Source organism: Hippocampus guttulatus, chromosome 21 (assembly GCF_054856545.1).
Source record: "Hippocampus guttulatus isolate MCC_2025c chromosome 21, RoL_Hgut_1.0, whole genome shotgun sequence".
NCBI lineage: Eukaryota > Metazoa > Chordata > Actinopteri > Syngnathiformes > Syngnathidae > Hippocampus > Hippocampus guttulatus.
In genome coordinates, this window is record NC_141281.1 from 11,161,499 (window position 1) to 11,178,849 (window position 17,351).

The 17,351-nt window shown below is 41.7% G+C and overlaps 1 protein-coding gene across 10 annotated transcripts in view; it reads left to right on the top strand.

Annotated features, from left to right (window-relative positions):
- atp8a2 (ATPase phospholipid transporting 8A2) overlaps positions 1-17,351 on the top strand; it is a 45,055-nt gene that overhangs the window by 11,031 nt on the left and 16,673 nt on the right. For all 10 annotated transcript variants that reach the window (XM_086101310.1, XM_086101311.1, XM_086101314.1 and 7 more), the window contains 23 exons: positions 1,021-1,120; positions 2,208-2,306; positions 2,401-2,446; positions 2,604-2,644; positions 3,128-3,201; positions 3,280-3,349; positions 3,807-3,934; positions 4,005-4,116; positions 4,190-4,358; positions 4,466-4,593; positions 5,386-5,463; positions 5,561-5,649; positions 5,853-5,897; positions 6,054-6,129; positions 6,908-7,096; positions 7,168-7,217; positions 7,294-7,363; positions 7,565-7,649; positions 7,725-7,864; positions 8,972-9,110; positions 9,190-9,254; positions 15,317-15,489; positions 16,691-16,874. In XM_086101310.1, the coding sequence (XP_085957436.1) occupies positions 1,021-1,120; positions 2,208-2,306; positions 2,401-2,446; positions 2,604-2,644; positions 3,128-3,201; positions 3,280-3,349; positions 3,807-3,934; positions 4,005-4,116; positions 4,190-4,358; positions 4,466-4,593; positions 5,386-5,463; positions 5,561-5,649; positions 5,853-5,897; positions 6,054-6,129; positions 6,908-7,096; positions 7,168-7,217; positions 7,294-7,363; positions 7,565-7,649; positions 7,725-7,864; positions 8,972-9,110; positions 9,190-9,254; positions 15,317-15,489; positions 16,691-16,874 (2,350 nt within the window). The remainder of the gene's footprint in view (positions 1-1,020; positions 1,121-2,207; positions 2,307-2,400; positions 2,447-2,603; positions 2,645-3,127; positions 3,202-3,279; positions 3,350-3,806; positions 3,935-4,004; positions 4,117-4,189; positions 4,359-4,465; positions 4,594-5,385; positions 5,464-5,560; positions 5,650-5,852; positions 5,898-6,053; positions 6,130-6,907; positions 7,097-7,167; positions 7,218-7,293; positions 7,364-7,564; positions 7,650-7,724; positions 7,865-8,971; positions 9,111-9,189; positions 9,255-15,316; positions 15,490-16,690; positions 16,875-17,351) is intronic.

Genomic DNA, 17,351 nt, shown 5'->3' on the forward strand with positions numbered 1-17,351 from the left:
ATATAAATAATTATATTTTAAAAAAAATTACAAAGTAAAATTTTATTTATTTATTTTGGATTTACGAATTAATCCGTGATTTAATTTAAAAAAATAATAAAATAATTTCTTAAAGCAAAAAACGTTATAAATTACAGGTAGAACAAAAGCAAAAATAGGCTGATTTAATATTTTTGGTTTATGTTGTAATGTGTTCAGCAAGGGGGAAAAAAAGCCGATTTGAAAAGAGCTAATATCAGCTGATTAAATCAGCCACTTGATGAATTGGTGGGGCCCTAATAAGAACATTGGGGGGGATCAATTGCAAAGGTACCAAAGCAAAATGAGTGTTTAGTTTATATTCAGGATATAACTTTTCATGCTTTTTATTTATTGATTTGCTTTTTCCGCAGAGGCCTGACGGTTTTGTGCTAATACTGCTATTTGCAACAGTTCATAATTCCCTCCCACGATATGATGATAAATCATTTCAAACCTCCTCCTTTTAACCCTTTCAGGTACAGCGGTTACTACAGTGGACAGCTTATCATGTTATAAGGTTACAGAGTGCATGAAAGAGTTAAAGTGCCTCGCTCCTTCCTATCTGTCCACTCCAAAGCTCACCATGAAGGACCTTTTATTTTTTTTTTTTGAAGGCCATTTACGAACACTGAAAGAAGCTTTTAGGCTTTTAGTACTCAATATGGTTATGTGATCAATACATTTGATTGAAGTCGCTGACAGTCCCGCCCCCGCCGTTTTTGTCAGAGTGCTCGTTCCAAATTTATCTTAGAAGTTTTTGTATATTTATAGGCGACATCCACTGCGACATTTTTGGTCTCCAAGGTTTCAAACGGCGCATTGATTAACCCTTTCAGGGGCAGCGGTTACTACAGTGGACAAGCTTATCATGTTATCAGGTTACCGGGTGCATGAAAGGGTTAAAAACCTGGTCGTTGAAAGGGTGCACATGAGTTAATGGCGACTCTCTCTCCCTCCATCTGACGCGCGATCTTCTCATCCCCCGTCGGCCGCCGCCAGTACCACCAAATATGGCATCCTCTCCTTTCTTCCCCGCTTCATGTACGAGCAGATCAGGAGGGCGGCCAACGCCTTCTTCCTTTTCATCACACTCATGCAGGTAAGCGACTTGTATGATAGTCAATTTTTTTTTTTTTTTTTTTTACAATTGTGCTTAACAGTTGGACAGAAGAACGACTTCATATTTTGGAGTATAGTTTTCGTTCAATATTTTGTCATTTTTCTTTTTTTTATTTATAAATGTTCTATTTCACATTTTCTTTGTGATATTTTTAATCTTTAACACAAAATTATTGCACTATGTCACCGTTATTTATTTCATAAGACAATTTGAGATTTTGGTACAGATTTAAGAAAGGATCATGGAAGTTGACACAGACGATTTGCTTTCGCGGGCCACATAAAATGACGTCGCGGGCCAGATCTGGCCCCTGGGCCTTGACTTTGAGACCTGTGATTTAGAGTTATCCATTAACCTGCCATGCATGTTATTGGAATGTGGGAGGAAATCGCAGTACCCAGAGAAAACCCACGCAAGCATGTGGAGGACATGTAAACTCCACACAGCAAGGCCAATCGAACCCTGTACCTCTGCACTGTGAGGCCGACGTGCTAACCAGTTGACCACCGTGCCGCCCTTTTTTTCTATTATGCTTTTAAAAAATATTTTCATAGTTGCTATTGTTTATAATTTTCTGATGTTTTTTTGGTCTAACATATTTTAGTATTTGTTCATTTTTTATCAAGCACCTTTTTTTGTCTATAATTTTTTTCTCCCAATTTTGTTTGTGTTTTTTCTTATTTTGTATTTCTTTCAGGGTTTTTAATATATATATTTTTTGTATATTATTTATTTATTCATTGTCCAGGGCTTTATTGTGTGTGTATTGTTTATTTTAACATTTAGTTTAGGGTCTGATTCTGATGTTTTTGTAATTCTGTTTTTGTGCAGTGTTTTTTTTTTGTAATATTTTTGATCTTCTAATATATATATATATATGTATATACACACACATAATTTTGTATTTTATTATTTTTTTCTTGCTATGCATTTTGCCTTTCTAATATTTAAATATTTATCTTCAGATTTACAGATATGAAGCGAGAGCATATGACATGAAGGCCCTGTGTTTTCAAAACTAGCTGTTATTATTACTCTGGATTTTGACCTGTGCCCTCCCCGTCAGCAAATCCCTGACGTCTCTCCAACCGGCCGCTACACTACGCTGGTGCCGCTTATCTTCATCCTCACCGTGGCCGGCATCAAGGAGATCATCGAGGACTACGTGAGTACCTCGCCGCCATCCTCGCTGACCCTGCTGCCGCCCAGCGCTAGCGTTTGAAAAAAAAAAAGCATGTCAACCCTTTTCTCCGGGGCAGAAACGACATAAAGCGGACAACACGGTCAACAAGAAGAAGACCACAGGTATCCGTCTAATGAATTAACCACCACTCTGCATGTGTGGCTTTGTTTTCCCTGGGCTGTTGTGTGTCGCTCATTCCACACTTTGCTATGACAAGTGCATAAGAGCTCTTCTTGAAAAGGCTGACTGACAGCTGCTGTTGTCCTTCCTGTCTGTCAGTGTTGCGTAACGGAGCCTGGCAGACCATCATCTGGAAGCAGGTAACGCTTTATCCTGCAAAAAAAAGAAAGAAAAAAAAGAGATTTTAAGGAAAATTGAATATCTCGATCCTCTCTCATCCTGCATTTTGCGCCTACAGAAAGCAACGGCTGTAGGTTCAAGTACATGTTTCGCGACGATTATTCGTGATACATTTGTTAGTTTTGAAAAAACAGAATTTGTTTACTGTCAAAGCATAAATAAAATAAAAATATATTTTATTATTTCTGACAATAGTTTTTTTTCCCGTGGTACAGTATTGAGGAACGAAAGCTTCCTGATTTGGACAATAGGATTTTGAAGTATGTGAACCTGCTCAGTTGTAGTCCAATTAAAAGGCGGATTAACCACTGTACCGCTGTGCCGTCTGTCATTTTATGTCATCTCTAACGGCTGCTCACTAATTTTTTCTTTGTTCACCCCCCCCCCCCCCGCCCAATCACCCCATCTGGCCTTCATCATGCCGTTGCCGTGCCGACCATTAGGTGGCAGTAGGAGACATAGTGAAGGTGACCAATGGCCAGCACCTTCCGGCTGACATGGTGATTGTGTCGTCCAGGTCAGAGTGTGTTCATGAATGCACGTTGGCTGTGCAGTATGTGGTTTTACAAACACGACTCCCGCACGTGGTCCACAGTGAACCTCAGGCCATGTGCTACACGGAGACCTCCAACCTCGATGGGGAAACCAACCTGAAGATTCGACAGGTACAATGAACTTTTTTTTTTTTTTTTAAACACGGAGGGAAGGTTTTAGTCACGTATTATTTATTAAATTGTATTTTATTCAGTTTTTAAATTTTAATGTTCATTTTAAATGAACATTTTGGGGGATTTTTAAATAAATAATCCAAATCATTATTAACCTTTTTTTTCTATTGTAATATGTTTTTTCATGTGCTTGAATATTCTTTTATTTTTTTAAGTCGTTATTATTGTACTGTGGTTTTTATTTTAATCACTTCATTTTAACAGAAATGTTATTTTAAACGTCAATTTTAAATTGTTGCTTTCATTTATTGGGATTACGAACTAATTGTATTTTCTTTCATTTTAAATGTCAATTTTCATTTTGTTTTTTTAATTAGGATGATTTCAATTGTGATTCATTTGCATATCTATATATTTTTTTTTAAACGGCGTACTGATGTGATTGCACTTGCAGGGTCTCTCGCTCACGGCGCGCTTCCAGACCCTTGAAGACCTGATGTCCTTATCCGGCGTCTTGGAATGCGAAGGTCCCAACAGACATTTGTACGATTTCACCGGCACGCTGCGGCTGGAAAACCAAAAGTATGACACACACATACAGGCGCACACGCACACTGGGTTGCATTGCATAATGGATTTTTAACCTCCTCAGAGCTGCTCCTCTGGGCCCAGACCAGGTCCTGCTGCGTGGCGCTCAGATCCGGAACACTCAGTGGGTGGTGGGAATTGTGGTCTACACCGGCCACGACTCCAAACTCATGCAGGTAAAACAATCGCAACATCATTTTACATGGAGATTTCCACTCAGACGTCTCTTTTCTGGCAAAAAAAAAAAAGAACTCCACCAAGGCGCCCTTGAAGCGCTCCAACGTTGAGCGAGTGACCAACATGCAGATCCTGGTGCTTTTTGGCATCCTGTTGGTCATGGCCTTGGTCAGCTCGGTGGGAGCCGCCATCTGGAACAGGCAGTACACCGAGGAAGCTTGCTGGTATCTGTCCCGACAGGGTGAGGCCAATTTAAGACACCATGACCTACATCCTTTCATCCAGGGAAAGCTTTTTAATGTTTTTTTTTTTTTTTGTCTTGTTTTGTTTTTTGGTGGTGGATTATAGGTGACATCTCTACTAACTTTGCATACAACCTGCTGACCTTCATCATCCTGTACAACAACCTGATCCCCATCAGCCTGCTGGTCACGCTGGAGGTGGTCAAGTTCACACAGGCCCTCTTCATCAACTGGGTACGCAGACGTGGTCTCGCAAATTTCAAAATCATACTTGTCTCTTTAGCGGTTATCCCGTCCGTCCTTAATACAGGCTTCTGTTGCAAGAGGCGTGAGCCAGAAGGAAAGAGTGTGTAAGAAACGATAAATGTTCACAATTTTAGATCAGCCATGCTTATTTGGTAGTGTATCAGTCATATTAAAGCTCATTTATCAGTATCGGTACTGGTATCGGTGGAACGTGGCTCTTTTGTACTTGATGTCAAGCATAAGGTGATATAGGCTGATTTTGATGTCTTATTTTGTTTGTTTGGTATCAGTCATGTTTAATGGATGTGTTGATATCACTACTGGTATCAACATTTGGCCGACATGGTATGGTAACACTCACATTAAGAGTGGTATTGATGTCACAAGTGGTATTGCAATTAATAGCATTTAAGTTGGTAACTCAACAATATCAGGATTATCACCATTGATACTACCCTCTCCTTTAGTTGATATGGTGTCAGGCATATTTTGCAGGATTCTTTTACTTGGTATCGTATCAATCATTGACAGTGGTATTGATATCACTTTCCGTATTACTTGGCATTGTATCGGTCATATTACGGGTGGAATTCATTTCCCTCGTGGTATCTCAGGTTTAAATTGGGATCTCTGACCAATATCAGTTTTAGTATCAGCGATACTAGCTTCTGTGTTATTTGATATTGTATCAGCCGTATTTAAGATAATGCAGGTTATCGGATGTCATTGTTCTATTGCTAGAATTGAGTTGTGTTCTATAAAATTGTTTTCTTTTTTAAGGATGTGGAGATGTACTACGCTGAGACGGACACGCCAGCGATGGCTCGAACGTCCAACCTGAATGAGGAGCTGGGCCAGGTTCCCCTGCGCTTCGTATTTCACATTTTTGAGCATATTTTGCATATTATTTACCCATTTGATTATTTTTATTATCTTTTTTTTTTTTTTTAAACAGGTGAAGTATTTGTTTTCGGACAAGACGGGAACACTCACCTGCAACGTCATGCACTTTAAGAAGTGCACCATCGCAGGAATCACTTATGGGTAAGCATTTTTTTTCCTTTAAAAAAAACAAACAACTGCTTTACTTTTCGACCCTCCAATCCCTCTTTTTGTTAACTAATTCCCAACTCCTCTATGCATTAATTCACCTGACTTGTTTCATTTAACTCCGGCATGCTTGACGAGAACAAACTAATCAACTCATCCACTTGATTTCCCTTCCGCAACCCCAATTATTACCGCAGCCACTTCCCTGATCTCGACTGCGATCGTTCGATGGAGGACTTCAGGTGAGTCGAGCCGCCTTCCGGTCTGTCTGTCGGGCTTTCTTGTGTGAGTCGTGATTGCCTTTTTGTGGGGAGGTAGTGGAGTGGATGGGGTATCAAAAGGATTAGTTGGCAACGGCGAAGCTTCCCAATTGATTTGTTTTCTTTTGTTCTTGACAGCAATCTGCCGTCCAGCTGCAACAACTCCACCGAGTTTGACGATCCGGCTCTCATCCAGAACATCGAAAATGGCCACGTATGTGTCACGTTAAAGCAAGCTGACTTCTCCATGACAAATAACATTTTGGGCATATTAATTTATGTATTAGAACTTCACATCTTGTAATTAAGTGAATTATTTTGAGATGACAAATAATGTTATGGTAAATGTTATGTTTATTTTTTTTACATTACAATTTATGATATGAGCAATTTCAAGCAGACATTTTTTTATTTCGTTGACCGCCTTCGCAGTGGCGACATGCTGTTTGCCAAGAAAAATAAGACAGATTTTGATGGTCAAATTATTTGTGGGAACATAAGAAAGTTTGCACACACTTCACACCCGGATAAAATAATCGGTCTTTCTTTCGTGCATTGTAAGGTTTAAAAAATGGCAAACTAATAACTCTTTCATTACAGTATTGTAAGGTTGAAACAAAAAATGGCTCCGTCGCGCCCTCTGACGTTTTCACAAAGCAGCTCCAGCTGGAGGTTTCACGAAAATCCAAAACCTGCAAATTAAAGTTCTGCATATATACCGTAATTCATTTAATAAAATAAAAATGCAGAATAACATTTTGGGAAATTGAATATAATATAGTAAATATTTTTGTATGTGTACTTTTTCTTGCTCCAACAAATATTGATAATGACTTGCTGACAAGGGGTTTGGATTATGGTTGGATGAATTTTATTTTATCGTTGCGGTTCCCTCTCCTAGCAAATGCCATCATGCCTTAGTTATTATAATTTAATCCCTTTTTTTTAAAAGTATGCCATTCTTCACGAATGCACCTCCGACCTGTCTGCAGCTGACGTCGCCTCAGATACGCGAGTTCTTGACCATGATGGCCGTTTGCCACACGGTGGTGCCGGAGCGCGAAAACGACCAGATCATTTACCAGGCCTCCTCGCCTGACGAGGGCGCTCTGGTCAAGGGGGCCAAAGGTCTCGGCTTCGTCTTCACAGCCCGTACGCCGGATTCGGTCATCATCGATGCCGTAAGTCTCAAACGTGGACTCGATCTTGTTTGGAGCTGCAGAGGAGTTGACGTTGTGTTGTTCTGTTGCAGAGAGGAAAGGAGATGACCTACCAGTTGCTGAATGTGTTGGAGTTTTCCAGGTCTTCCTTGTGTTTCATAAATTTCATGAAAAAAAACCCCAAAGATTGTCGTGAACCTCAAACGTTCTCTTTTCAGTAACCGCAAGCGCATGTCTGCGGTGGTGAGGACCCCTAACGGGAGGCTGCGGCTCTACTGCAAAGGAGCGGTATGTTCATTCCCATTGGTGATGGCGCTAGTTATTCTCAGCTACTGGTATCGTGATACCAGTCTTGTACAGTCGTGTTAAAGTCAATGGTGTTTGTCACAGCAGCCTCGGGTTGGTTTCATATTGGTGTGCGTGATATCACATCAGTCGATATGTGTATCTGTTACAGTATCAATCTCGACATAAATGTATGTATTTCAGGATAATGTGATATTTGAACGTCTGAATGAGGACTCTCAGTACAAAGAGTTGACCATCGCTCACCTGGAGCAGTTTGCCACGGAAGGTCAGTAATGCGAGCACAGGTGGGAAATGTCTTTTTCTTTTCTGCTGCCTTCCTGAGTCGTTTCCATCCATGCAGGCCTGAGGACTTTGTGTTTCGCCTACGTGGACCTGCGAGAGGACGCCTACCAGGAGTGGCTGAAGGAATACAACCGCGTCAGCACCGTGCTCAAGGACCGAGCGCAAAAACTAGAGGAGTGCTACGAGCTACTGGAAAAGGTCCGGTCAAGTTCCCTAATATCGCCCTTGGTATCGCTTGCCGATTGGCGATACCAGTCTCGCTTGCTTGGTATTACATTGACCATTATATTGGTCTCTCGGTGATAGCAAGTTAATTTTCTTGATATTGTATCATCATCCTGAAGATGTTATCAAACTCTCACCCCTCTCAGTTGGTGGGTATTGGTATTGGTTATGAATATCAGCATTGGTATCACACACTCCTCATTGTCTCGTGACTAACCCAAGTAAATACGTTTATTAGCGTGATTCACCCTATTGAGCCCGCAGAGCGACATGCTAGATGTCAGATCCCTGACTACCAGCAGGTGGCGCAGCTGCTCCACTTGCATCCTACGTGCCAGTTTTCTGAGTTGCGTGTTCACCTATCAAGCTCCATAGGTGGGGAGAAGATTTGGAGGTGTCCAAAGGAGGGAGTCATGAGTGGGAGGCTTGTGCGGGTAAAAAGAGGAAGCGGGAGGAGAAGGAGACCACAAGTCTAATTAGCCCGCATGCCAGCCTGCCAAGAACCCCCCCCCCCCCAATAAAAATGCAGTCAACAACATAGCAGTGTTACCATGCGGGGAGTGTTTGTGAATGTGTCTAATAAGCGTACATGTGTGTTTAATTGCTGTGCAAATTGAAGTCAAGGGGAAGAAAGGGGTTGAGAGGCGCAGGGTGGTAACAGTTGGATTTTTGGCATCGAAGTCACGGGGCGTCCAGAAGAGCCACTTTAGGCCTTGCCGCCATAATTGGAAGTGAATGATGTTATTGGCGTGATGGCAGCCCTCACACACACACACAAGCTGTCCTGCTCAATTTGTACTTGGACATTCACACTCGACGGACAGAAACATATGCAGCCTTCGGAAAGCAATTTAAAAGTTCCAATACCAAGGCGGATATAAATAAAAGCATCTCAACTTTGACAACATTACATTACATAACTTACATGAACTTATATTTTATTGATACGAGACTTGGTAAACAAGAAGGCATTATCCTGATACTGTTGCTCATGTAATATAACAAAGCAAAAAATAAAAACCAAAATGAAGGAAATCTTCTCTCACAAAGTTAATTTTTTTATTTTTCATAACGCAACAGAACCTCCTCCTGCTGGGCGCTACCGCCATAGAGGATCGCCTGCAGGCCGGCGTCCCCGAAACCATCGCCACACTGATGCGGGCAGACATCAAGATCTGGGTTCTGACCGGAGACAAGCAAGAGACAGCCATCAACATCGGTAAGAGGAGATCATGGCCAGTGTTTTTTTTGTTAGGCGTCACCTTTAATTTGACCTTCTCAACCCGTGTGCTCCTTAGGCTACTCGTGTCGCTTGGTGACGCACGGCATGTCCCTCGTCATCGTCAACGAGGACTCCCTGGACGTGAGTACTGCTTTCCCCCTTCCTCTCTTAGCTGCTTGCGTTGTGTATACTTGGCGGTTGCCGTGGGAACTGGGGCGCGGTCCCTCCCTCCAGATGGATGGGCGGGGCTCCTTGTGTGCTCACAGGTAATTAAAGTCTCCGGTGTCCCCTGTATTTCTGGAGACACCTTTGTCTGTCTTTGTCACGGATTTTGCACACACACAAGCCTACCGGGCTTTGAACTATTGCTTGTTGTTCTGTTGTGAGGGAAACTTTGATATTAACATTTCTAAGATTGATTTTTTTTTTTTTGTGTACATTTTATGGCCGGCACTCACCTGACCTTAGTTGGTTTTCTCATGGTCATTTTAAGCTATTGTTATCAGTCACTCTGTTAACATTAGGGATGGGCCAGGAATCAATATTGCCCCATTAAAGCCTTATTTCCCAGTATTGCCTTCTCGCGAAGGCCGTCTACACTCACCACTGATACCAATGCATCGAACATCAAGGAAGTCTTTCGCACCAGTGGTTGGCACTATACCGCGGCGGTTTGATATATTGATGAACCATCATGTGCATCAGAAAGAAAGAAAAACTCGGTTATCTGTCATTGCTTTAATTGGCATTTTATGTGTCAAAAGAACTAGTGGTATCGGCATCTATGATCTCAAAAGTTAAAGGTGGTATCAAACATATCAATATATGTTCACGATATCAATGATACCAGCTGTATGAACATTTGTATCAGTTCATAATATCATATATTGTGCAAGTTTGAATTGCATATTGTTTCTTCTGAGTATCAGGATTGGGGATACTAATAATATTAAAGTTCGCGTTGGTCATTGATAACATTGATCATGGTGATACCAGCCTCCTACTTGATATTGTATTAGTCTATTCATTTACTTGATGCAACGCTCACGTGAAAGTTGATATCAGTAATCGGTCTAAATATCAGTATCGATATCAGTGATATCAGCCATATTAAAGTTGGTGTCATTGTCATTATCATAGTTATCTGAAATGCCAGGTTTTCTCACCTTGTATCATTGCCATCATATTGATCTTGATGTTGTCGTTTGCAATACCGTCCTCTCTTTGACTTAGTATCAGCGAACGATATCAATATTTGTATCAGCCTCTTTTTCTTGCAGTTGTCGCGGTCAGAATGTCTTCCCATATCGCCGTATCTGCCGAATGGAAGTGTTTTCATGGTCTATTTTTGTCCCTGTCTTGTTTGTCTAATTCAAGTCGCGTCTTTACGCTCAAGACGCCATCATGTGTGACGACTTTGACCAAAGTGTTTTGATTTGATTCCTGTCATGTGTCTCTCTTTCTCTCGCACACGCACACACATAGACACACGCACACACACAAGCTTGGTCTTTGAGACCACATGGTGATTCATGACTCATAAAATGTAAAAGCTTGGCGCTGAATAATGTGCGAGGCTTCGTTGTTTGTCCAAATGTGTTAAACTGTACAAGACATTTTCTATTTACATTCACAACTTTCTCACTTCATCAAGGTTGTTACACAGATGACGGATTGCCGCGTGCGCTGCCAGCATCTTGCCTGACAACCTAATATTTAGCTTATGAAAAAAGAAAAAAAATGGTGACTCAACGCCTTTGGAACCTACTGGTTGAAAAGTCTCAGTGGGCTTCATGTAAAGGGGAATTATGATGGCAAATGTGTTAATGCGCCTCATACTATGCACACAGTGCATCTGAAGTGCTGCCTCCAACAATGAAGATTTTGTTGACTTTATTTTACTTCAGCTAAAGAAAACGGTCTCGGTCTTTGACCTATTTAGAGCTGCAGACTCAACAATTGAATTAGTTTTTCGTTTTATGCGAGTGGATTATCCTTAATAGAGTTTGGATAACTGTGTTTGCAAACTGGCTGGCTTTGAAAAATAAGAGTTGGGTTTTTCCTGACGTCTTTGCTCGTGGAAGTTGCCAGCAGTTAGTGTGTGTATGTGTGTGACGCTTACTCTCACTTAAAATAACTTTGCTGGTGTTTTCCAATGTGACTTGAACCAGAACTTGCTTATCATCAGTCGCACCTCTTGTGTGACCTTCTCTGGTCCTCTCAAAGCCTCATTTCCACCGCAGAAGAGAACCATGGCAAATGTCTAAAATGTAGTTGTACTCTGCAAAGGCTCTGGGATATTTGTTTTCAGTATCAGCGATACCAGCATCTCCCACATGATATCATATGTGTTAAATTAAAGTTTGTATTGGTAATCAGGATTGGTATGAGTGACATTAGTCTCTTTTTGTATTTGTTGCATTGGTATCAACGATACCATCCACTTTTTAATGTGATATAATATCGGTCATGTTAGGCCAACTTTGTATTGGCTTTTGGGACCAGTTATACCAGCCAATCTTACTTGATATCCTGCTGTTATTGCCGATATCAGCCTCCCTGCGTAATATTGTAGCAGTCATGTTAAAGTTTCTGTTGATCATCAGTGTTGGTATCAGCTCTCCTTGAAATGTTGTGGCCTCTCGAGTTGATATCGTATCTAGCTTTCTCTCGTGGCTATCAAATCAATCATGTTAAAATTCGTATCGCTTCTCAATGTGGAAATCGGTGATACCAGCCTACCCTACTTTATCCCGTTTTGGTATCAACAATACCATCGTCTCTCTTAGTAGTTATTGTGTTAGTGATAATTAATCCGGCATTGTGTAGTGCTCATCAATTACAGTATGAGTGTCGTTCAGTCATATTAAAGTTATCTTTACTGAGCTCCTGAGAATGGTTGATTTCATTTGATCTCTGAAGCAAAGCAGGGTCTTACCCTGACAGCAACATACATTTTCTTTTTTTTCACTTCCTGTATAACATCCCAATACTTTGAGGCCACCTTTTGCAGTCTTTCAGAATGGCCTATCTGTTTGAATGCCAATCTGAGCAGTGGATTCCTTCCCTGCATGTCTCATTCACACCACCAAGTCCACGTCTGTCAGCACCTTGTCTTTGAGTAGGAAGCAACGGCAACCTCTGCGCCTGGCGTGTGTGTGTGTGTGTGTGTGTGTGTGTGTGTGTGTGTGAGGGGAAAGTGGGAGCGAGCACTTGAGATCCGCAAAATTTTATGGGGGTGGGGGGGGGACTGTTGGAGCTCTCCTTTTGGTCCGCCTCTATGTGAGTGATGCCTGCTGGCTAACGTGACCATCATAGATGCCACACACACACACACACAAATGCTGGCGGTAAGCATGGGTAACGTCTTATTCTGCATTCCCAACGGATGCATGAGTACACACGTCTTCTAACATTCCCACAATCCTTTTTAAAGGCACACAGAACTGGCCATTAATCATCTTTACACACACAAACACACTTACACTGTATACATATTGTACGTACAAATATAACGGGGTCTCTTTTGGTGTATTTCCTGGGCATTCATCACCTGTGGCATTTATAGACGTGTGTGTGTGTGTGTTGTGTGGCCAGGGGATGTGTGTATTTGTACAGATGCACATGGATGATAATGAAACGATGCGTTAAAACGCCAAATGGTGACAGATCGTGCACCTCCGAAATGAGCAGGCTTCATTTCCACTTTTAGCTGCTGTGTGTGCGTGCGTGTGTGTGTGTGTGTGTGTGTTATGGCGGTGTAGTTTGAAAATTTGAGTTGTACCTGTGTATATATATCATTAGTGGTATCGTATTGAACATACTAAAGTCATTACTGATATCATTATTGACATTGGTGATAGCAGTCCCGATTAGTACTATATCATCTTTTTTGTTTGGGTCACTTGTCACTTTGTATCTGTTTATGATATCAGTATTGGTATCGTATCAGTCATATTCAACTCAACATTGATGTCAGTATTGGTATCGGCTATATTTCTCACCCGAAAACAAAATAAACAGAGACATGACAGTGTCGGTTATCAATACCAATGTTTTTAGCGGTATCATGAATGGTATCAGTGATAGCAAAATTTATTACTCATCCCCCGTTATCAATACCAGCAGTGGTTTCGTATTGGGCACGTTACCGTTAACAGTATTGCTTTCATATCAATCCTAATGAAGTCATTTCGGCGTATCAGTGATAGCAGCCTTTCTTACCCACTTACCCCTCGTTATCGATACCAGTAACAGTCTCAAAAGTCTCACGTGACGTTGTTGTTAGGGTGACTTTTGGGGCATATTCTTCAACAGACTGTTGGTTGGCCTCCAAATTGCACCAAACCCGCCTGCATGTCTGGGCTACTTAGGCATCCAAATATAATCAAGATAAAATTTAGTGCAGACTGTGTGTGTGTGTTTTTCCAGCCTCTTCAAGCTCAGATGCTTGAGATAAGTCAATATTTAGTTTGGGGGATTAAAAAAATAAATGGCGCAATCAAGTGAGTAAGGCAGCGTTTCCCTCAGTAGCGAGGCGTCTAAATATAAGCGGTAATATAGCATGAGAAAGGTACTTAGTCGGGCGGTTTTTGCTCTGGTCTCGCCTTTGATCTATGCAAGAAAGCGCAACACAGACTTGTTATTTTTTTATGTGGTTTCTTTGTTTTGGTGCCACCGGGAGTCTTGGATGAGTTCAACGCTGGCATGAGATGGGATCAAGAAGTCATAGGTTGTGCCATAGAAAAAAAACAAAATGTCTTTTTAATAACCCAACACAGTATAACTGAATTAATGCAACTATAAAATTTGAAAAATAAAATGCAGTTCAATTCAATGAAAATATAAAATCTTGTGAACGTAAAATATTATATTCCATGAAATATTGGCGGGAACGTCAGCGCAATAAAGTCCGTAGCATTGGCTGGAACAAATTTTTTAAGGCTAGAAAATCGTCTGGCGATTGCTTTGTTTGCACGCAGGTTTCACGCAAACACACAATGTGAGAATTCCACACCAAACGCCTTTCACCGGCAAAACTGCGAGAACATGTGAGAAATCGGAACTCTGCCATTTAAGCATTTCACGAGAGTGCAAAACAACCCTAATGAGCGCTTTATTTTGGGTTATGGGGCTATTAAAGCGGCCCCTCGAGGGCGTGATAGTTGCCCGGCAACGAAAATGGATTCCAGATAGAGCGCCACGCTTCAAACTGTCATACAAGCAACGCTTGGGAGCAAAAGAATCTGTCACATTTAACCTACAAATATTTTTCAATGAAAATTGAATGAAAATATATTATTTCAATTTGTCGTCAGCATGAAAAATACCTTTTTACTTAAAATTCAACTTGTTTAAAGCGTAGTTAAAATGTAATTTTTAAAAAGTGTTTTAAGATGCTAAGCTATGATGCTACGCTGTTTAAAAACTGGATCGCACAAATTGAGATTTTATTAAATTGGTCCCAACTCACTTGCACTGTGAATCCGGATGAGCCAAACGCGTTTATACCCCCCGCCCCCCTCTTCTCATTTTTAAGGACCTGACAAGACGCTGCCAAACTACACACAAGCCCACATCACAATTACATGAACAATGCGGCCTTTATTTTTTCGCTTTCCCAAGCAGTCCCCGCACATGTGTCCCCCCCCCCCAAATATTCCCGCTCATGTTTTCTCAGCCCGGGGCTGTATGTTTTTCTTTGTATGCCGGAATTCCTGTTTGCATTCACCTTCACCCCCCCTCCCCCCAAAAAAAACACAAACATAATGAAGGGATTAACAGGTTGTCATAGTTCTCCTACCCAAAACTGTCGGCGTGTGCGCTGCAGAACGCGTGTTCGCGTGTCCGTACCAGTGCGGGAAGAGATAAGTCGATCGCTTCCACTCAGTTGCACAGGAATGAACACAAAGTGCCTCAGCCGCAGCCGCAGCAGAAGCAGAAGCAAAATTCGGAATGGAGATGATTTAAGAATCGGAAAAACACATTTAAATAGATGGTTTTCATCACTTTTAGTTTTAAATAAAGGTGTTGATTTCATGTCAACTTAAGCCAGGGTGGCATTAGGGAGGAAGGATTTTATTAGCCTGTGACTGCACCTGATTCCCTCGCTGGGGTCGGTGCTGTGCAGTAGATGTTCTTTTGCACTTTTTTTTTTTTTTTTTTTTGCTCAAATCCAAGTCTGGTCTTGTCTGTTTTTGCAGGCCACCCGCTCCACCCTGACCGCCCACTGCTCCTCCCTGGGCGACTCGCTACGGAAGGAGAACGAGCTGGCGCTGGTCATCGACGGCCAGACCCTGAAGTACGCGTTGTCCTTCGAGCTGCGCCAGGCCTTCCTGGACCTGGCCCTGTCGTGCAAGGCAGTCATCTGCTGCCGGTGGGTCACGTTATTCATAATGTTAGTGGGGAGGGTTGCCTGGAGTGTGTGTTGGGCCGGGCGGGAATGCTTCCATTACATGTGTTTATGTGACACGGTAGTGATGGCTTCCATGCTGAATGTTTACATCCTGTTCCCTTTTTTTCCATGACGTTTCCACTCACAAGCAGCTGTAAAGCTTAACAAAAGAGTTTCCATTCCTCATCTTTTGTGTGTGTGTGTGTGTGTGTGTGTGTGTGTGTGTGTGTGTGTAGGTGTGTGTGTGTGTGAGAGAGAGTGTGAGTGTGCAGGCAGGAGGGAAGTAATTGACTCATTGCATTTCCAGGCTGTATCCGGTGGGCTGTTGCTCGCCAAAGCCTTGCAAACAAACGGCCGTCTTCCTATTGTCTGTCCTTCCCCTCGACACCCAAAATGGCTGCCTCATCCCAAAATCGGCTCCTGTTTAAAACATTAACTTGGCATTTTGATGATAAATGAAAATTCTCTGCCCTTTAACGTCATTTTAATTGAAGGTGAAAATGAAGGCACCGAATGAAGATGCGAACTGAGAGGTTAGCATCTCATGCCAGCTCGCTAGCCGCCATATTGTTTCACTTCACTTGCGCGTCACACCACGTTCCGTTACAATGAAAACACCTTAAATTCAATCTGTATCAACTCAATAACCCAACATTACCTCAATTGCTATCGTAATAAGACGTCGTTGTGCTAACGCAAATAGCGAGTGTTAGCATGAATCTTGACGTTTACATAAACCTCACCAAAGGAACATATTTTAAAATGATAGCGTCTCAAAAATACCTATGGATAACAATACAAGCTTGTTCATACCCACGATGCCAACAGAACAAGGTGTCATGTTTTGACTTCAAATCGAAATGACCTCAACGGTATTTTTCGTTTTGCGACCATCCCCCCCCCCGTATGGCCTCACTGCTGTCAGAGTACCCCTCAAGGGAAGCTTCTCGTAATGGAGCCTTGCAATTGTCTCTGGACAGACAGAACTGGTTGTCGACAGGGATCGGTGATGCGTACAGGTCAAGAGGGTGGAGAAGCACCTGAGGCGTACACACACACACACACACACGCAAGTAGAAACCTCTCAAAATAGACGTTAAGTTTTCATCATTCCTATGATGATTTTGTTGACTATTTCAAACGTTTTTTTGTTTGTTTGTTTGTGTGCGCGGCTGTGCCGTAGAGTGTCGCCGCTGCAGAAGTCTGAAATCGTGGACATGGTGAAGAAGCACGTGAAGGCCATCACGCTGGCCATCGGCGACGGCGCCAACGACGTGGGCATGATCCAGACGGCGCACGTTGGCGTGGGCATCAGCGGCAACGAGGGCATGCAGGCCACCAACTCCTCCGACTACTCCATCGCGCAGGTGCGCCCGCGCTGCTTGCTTGCATCCGATTCATAACATTGCATTTCAAACAGATCATGGATTTTGATGATATAATGGGAATTAGGATGAACGTTTAAAGAAAAAAAATTACTGTGTTTCAGTGTGTCCCATTTTTTTCGATAAAATTTAACTTCAATAATTATAGTAGTAAAACTATTATTTTCTGTTGAGTAAAATATAATATTTAAACTTAATGATGATTTATATAATAAATATATAAATAAAAAATGTTCGCATCTACCAAATTTGGATCTGTCCTAACAACGATGAAAATCAAGAATAACAAACATTTTTGTTGTTGTTGAGTAAAATAAAATAATCCAGTAAAAAGGAAAATAAAATCTGGAGCAAAAAAATTAAATAAATAAAAAATAAATCCCCTGACACATACAAATATATGCAGATTTAATAACAGAATTTTGTAGTCGGCACTAAAACGGAATCAGTCAATGGGGA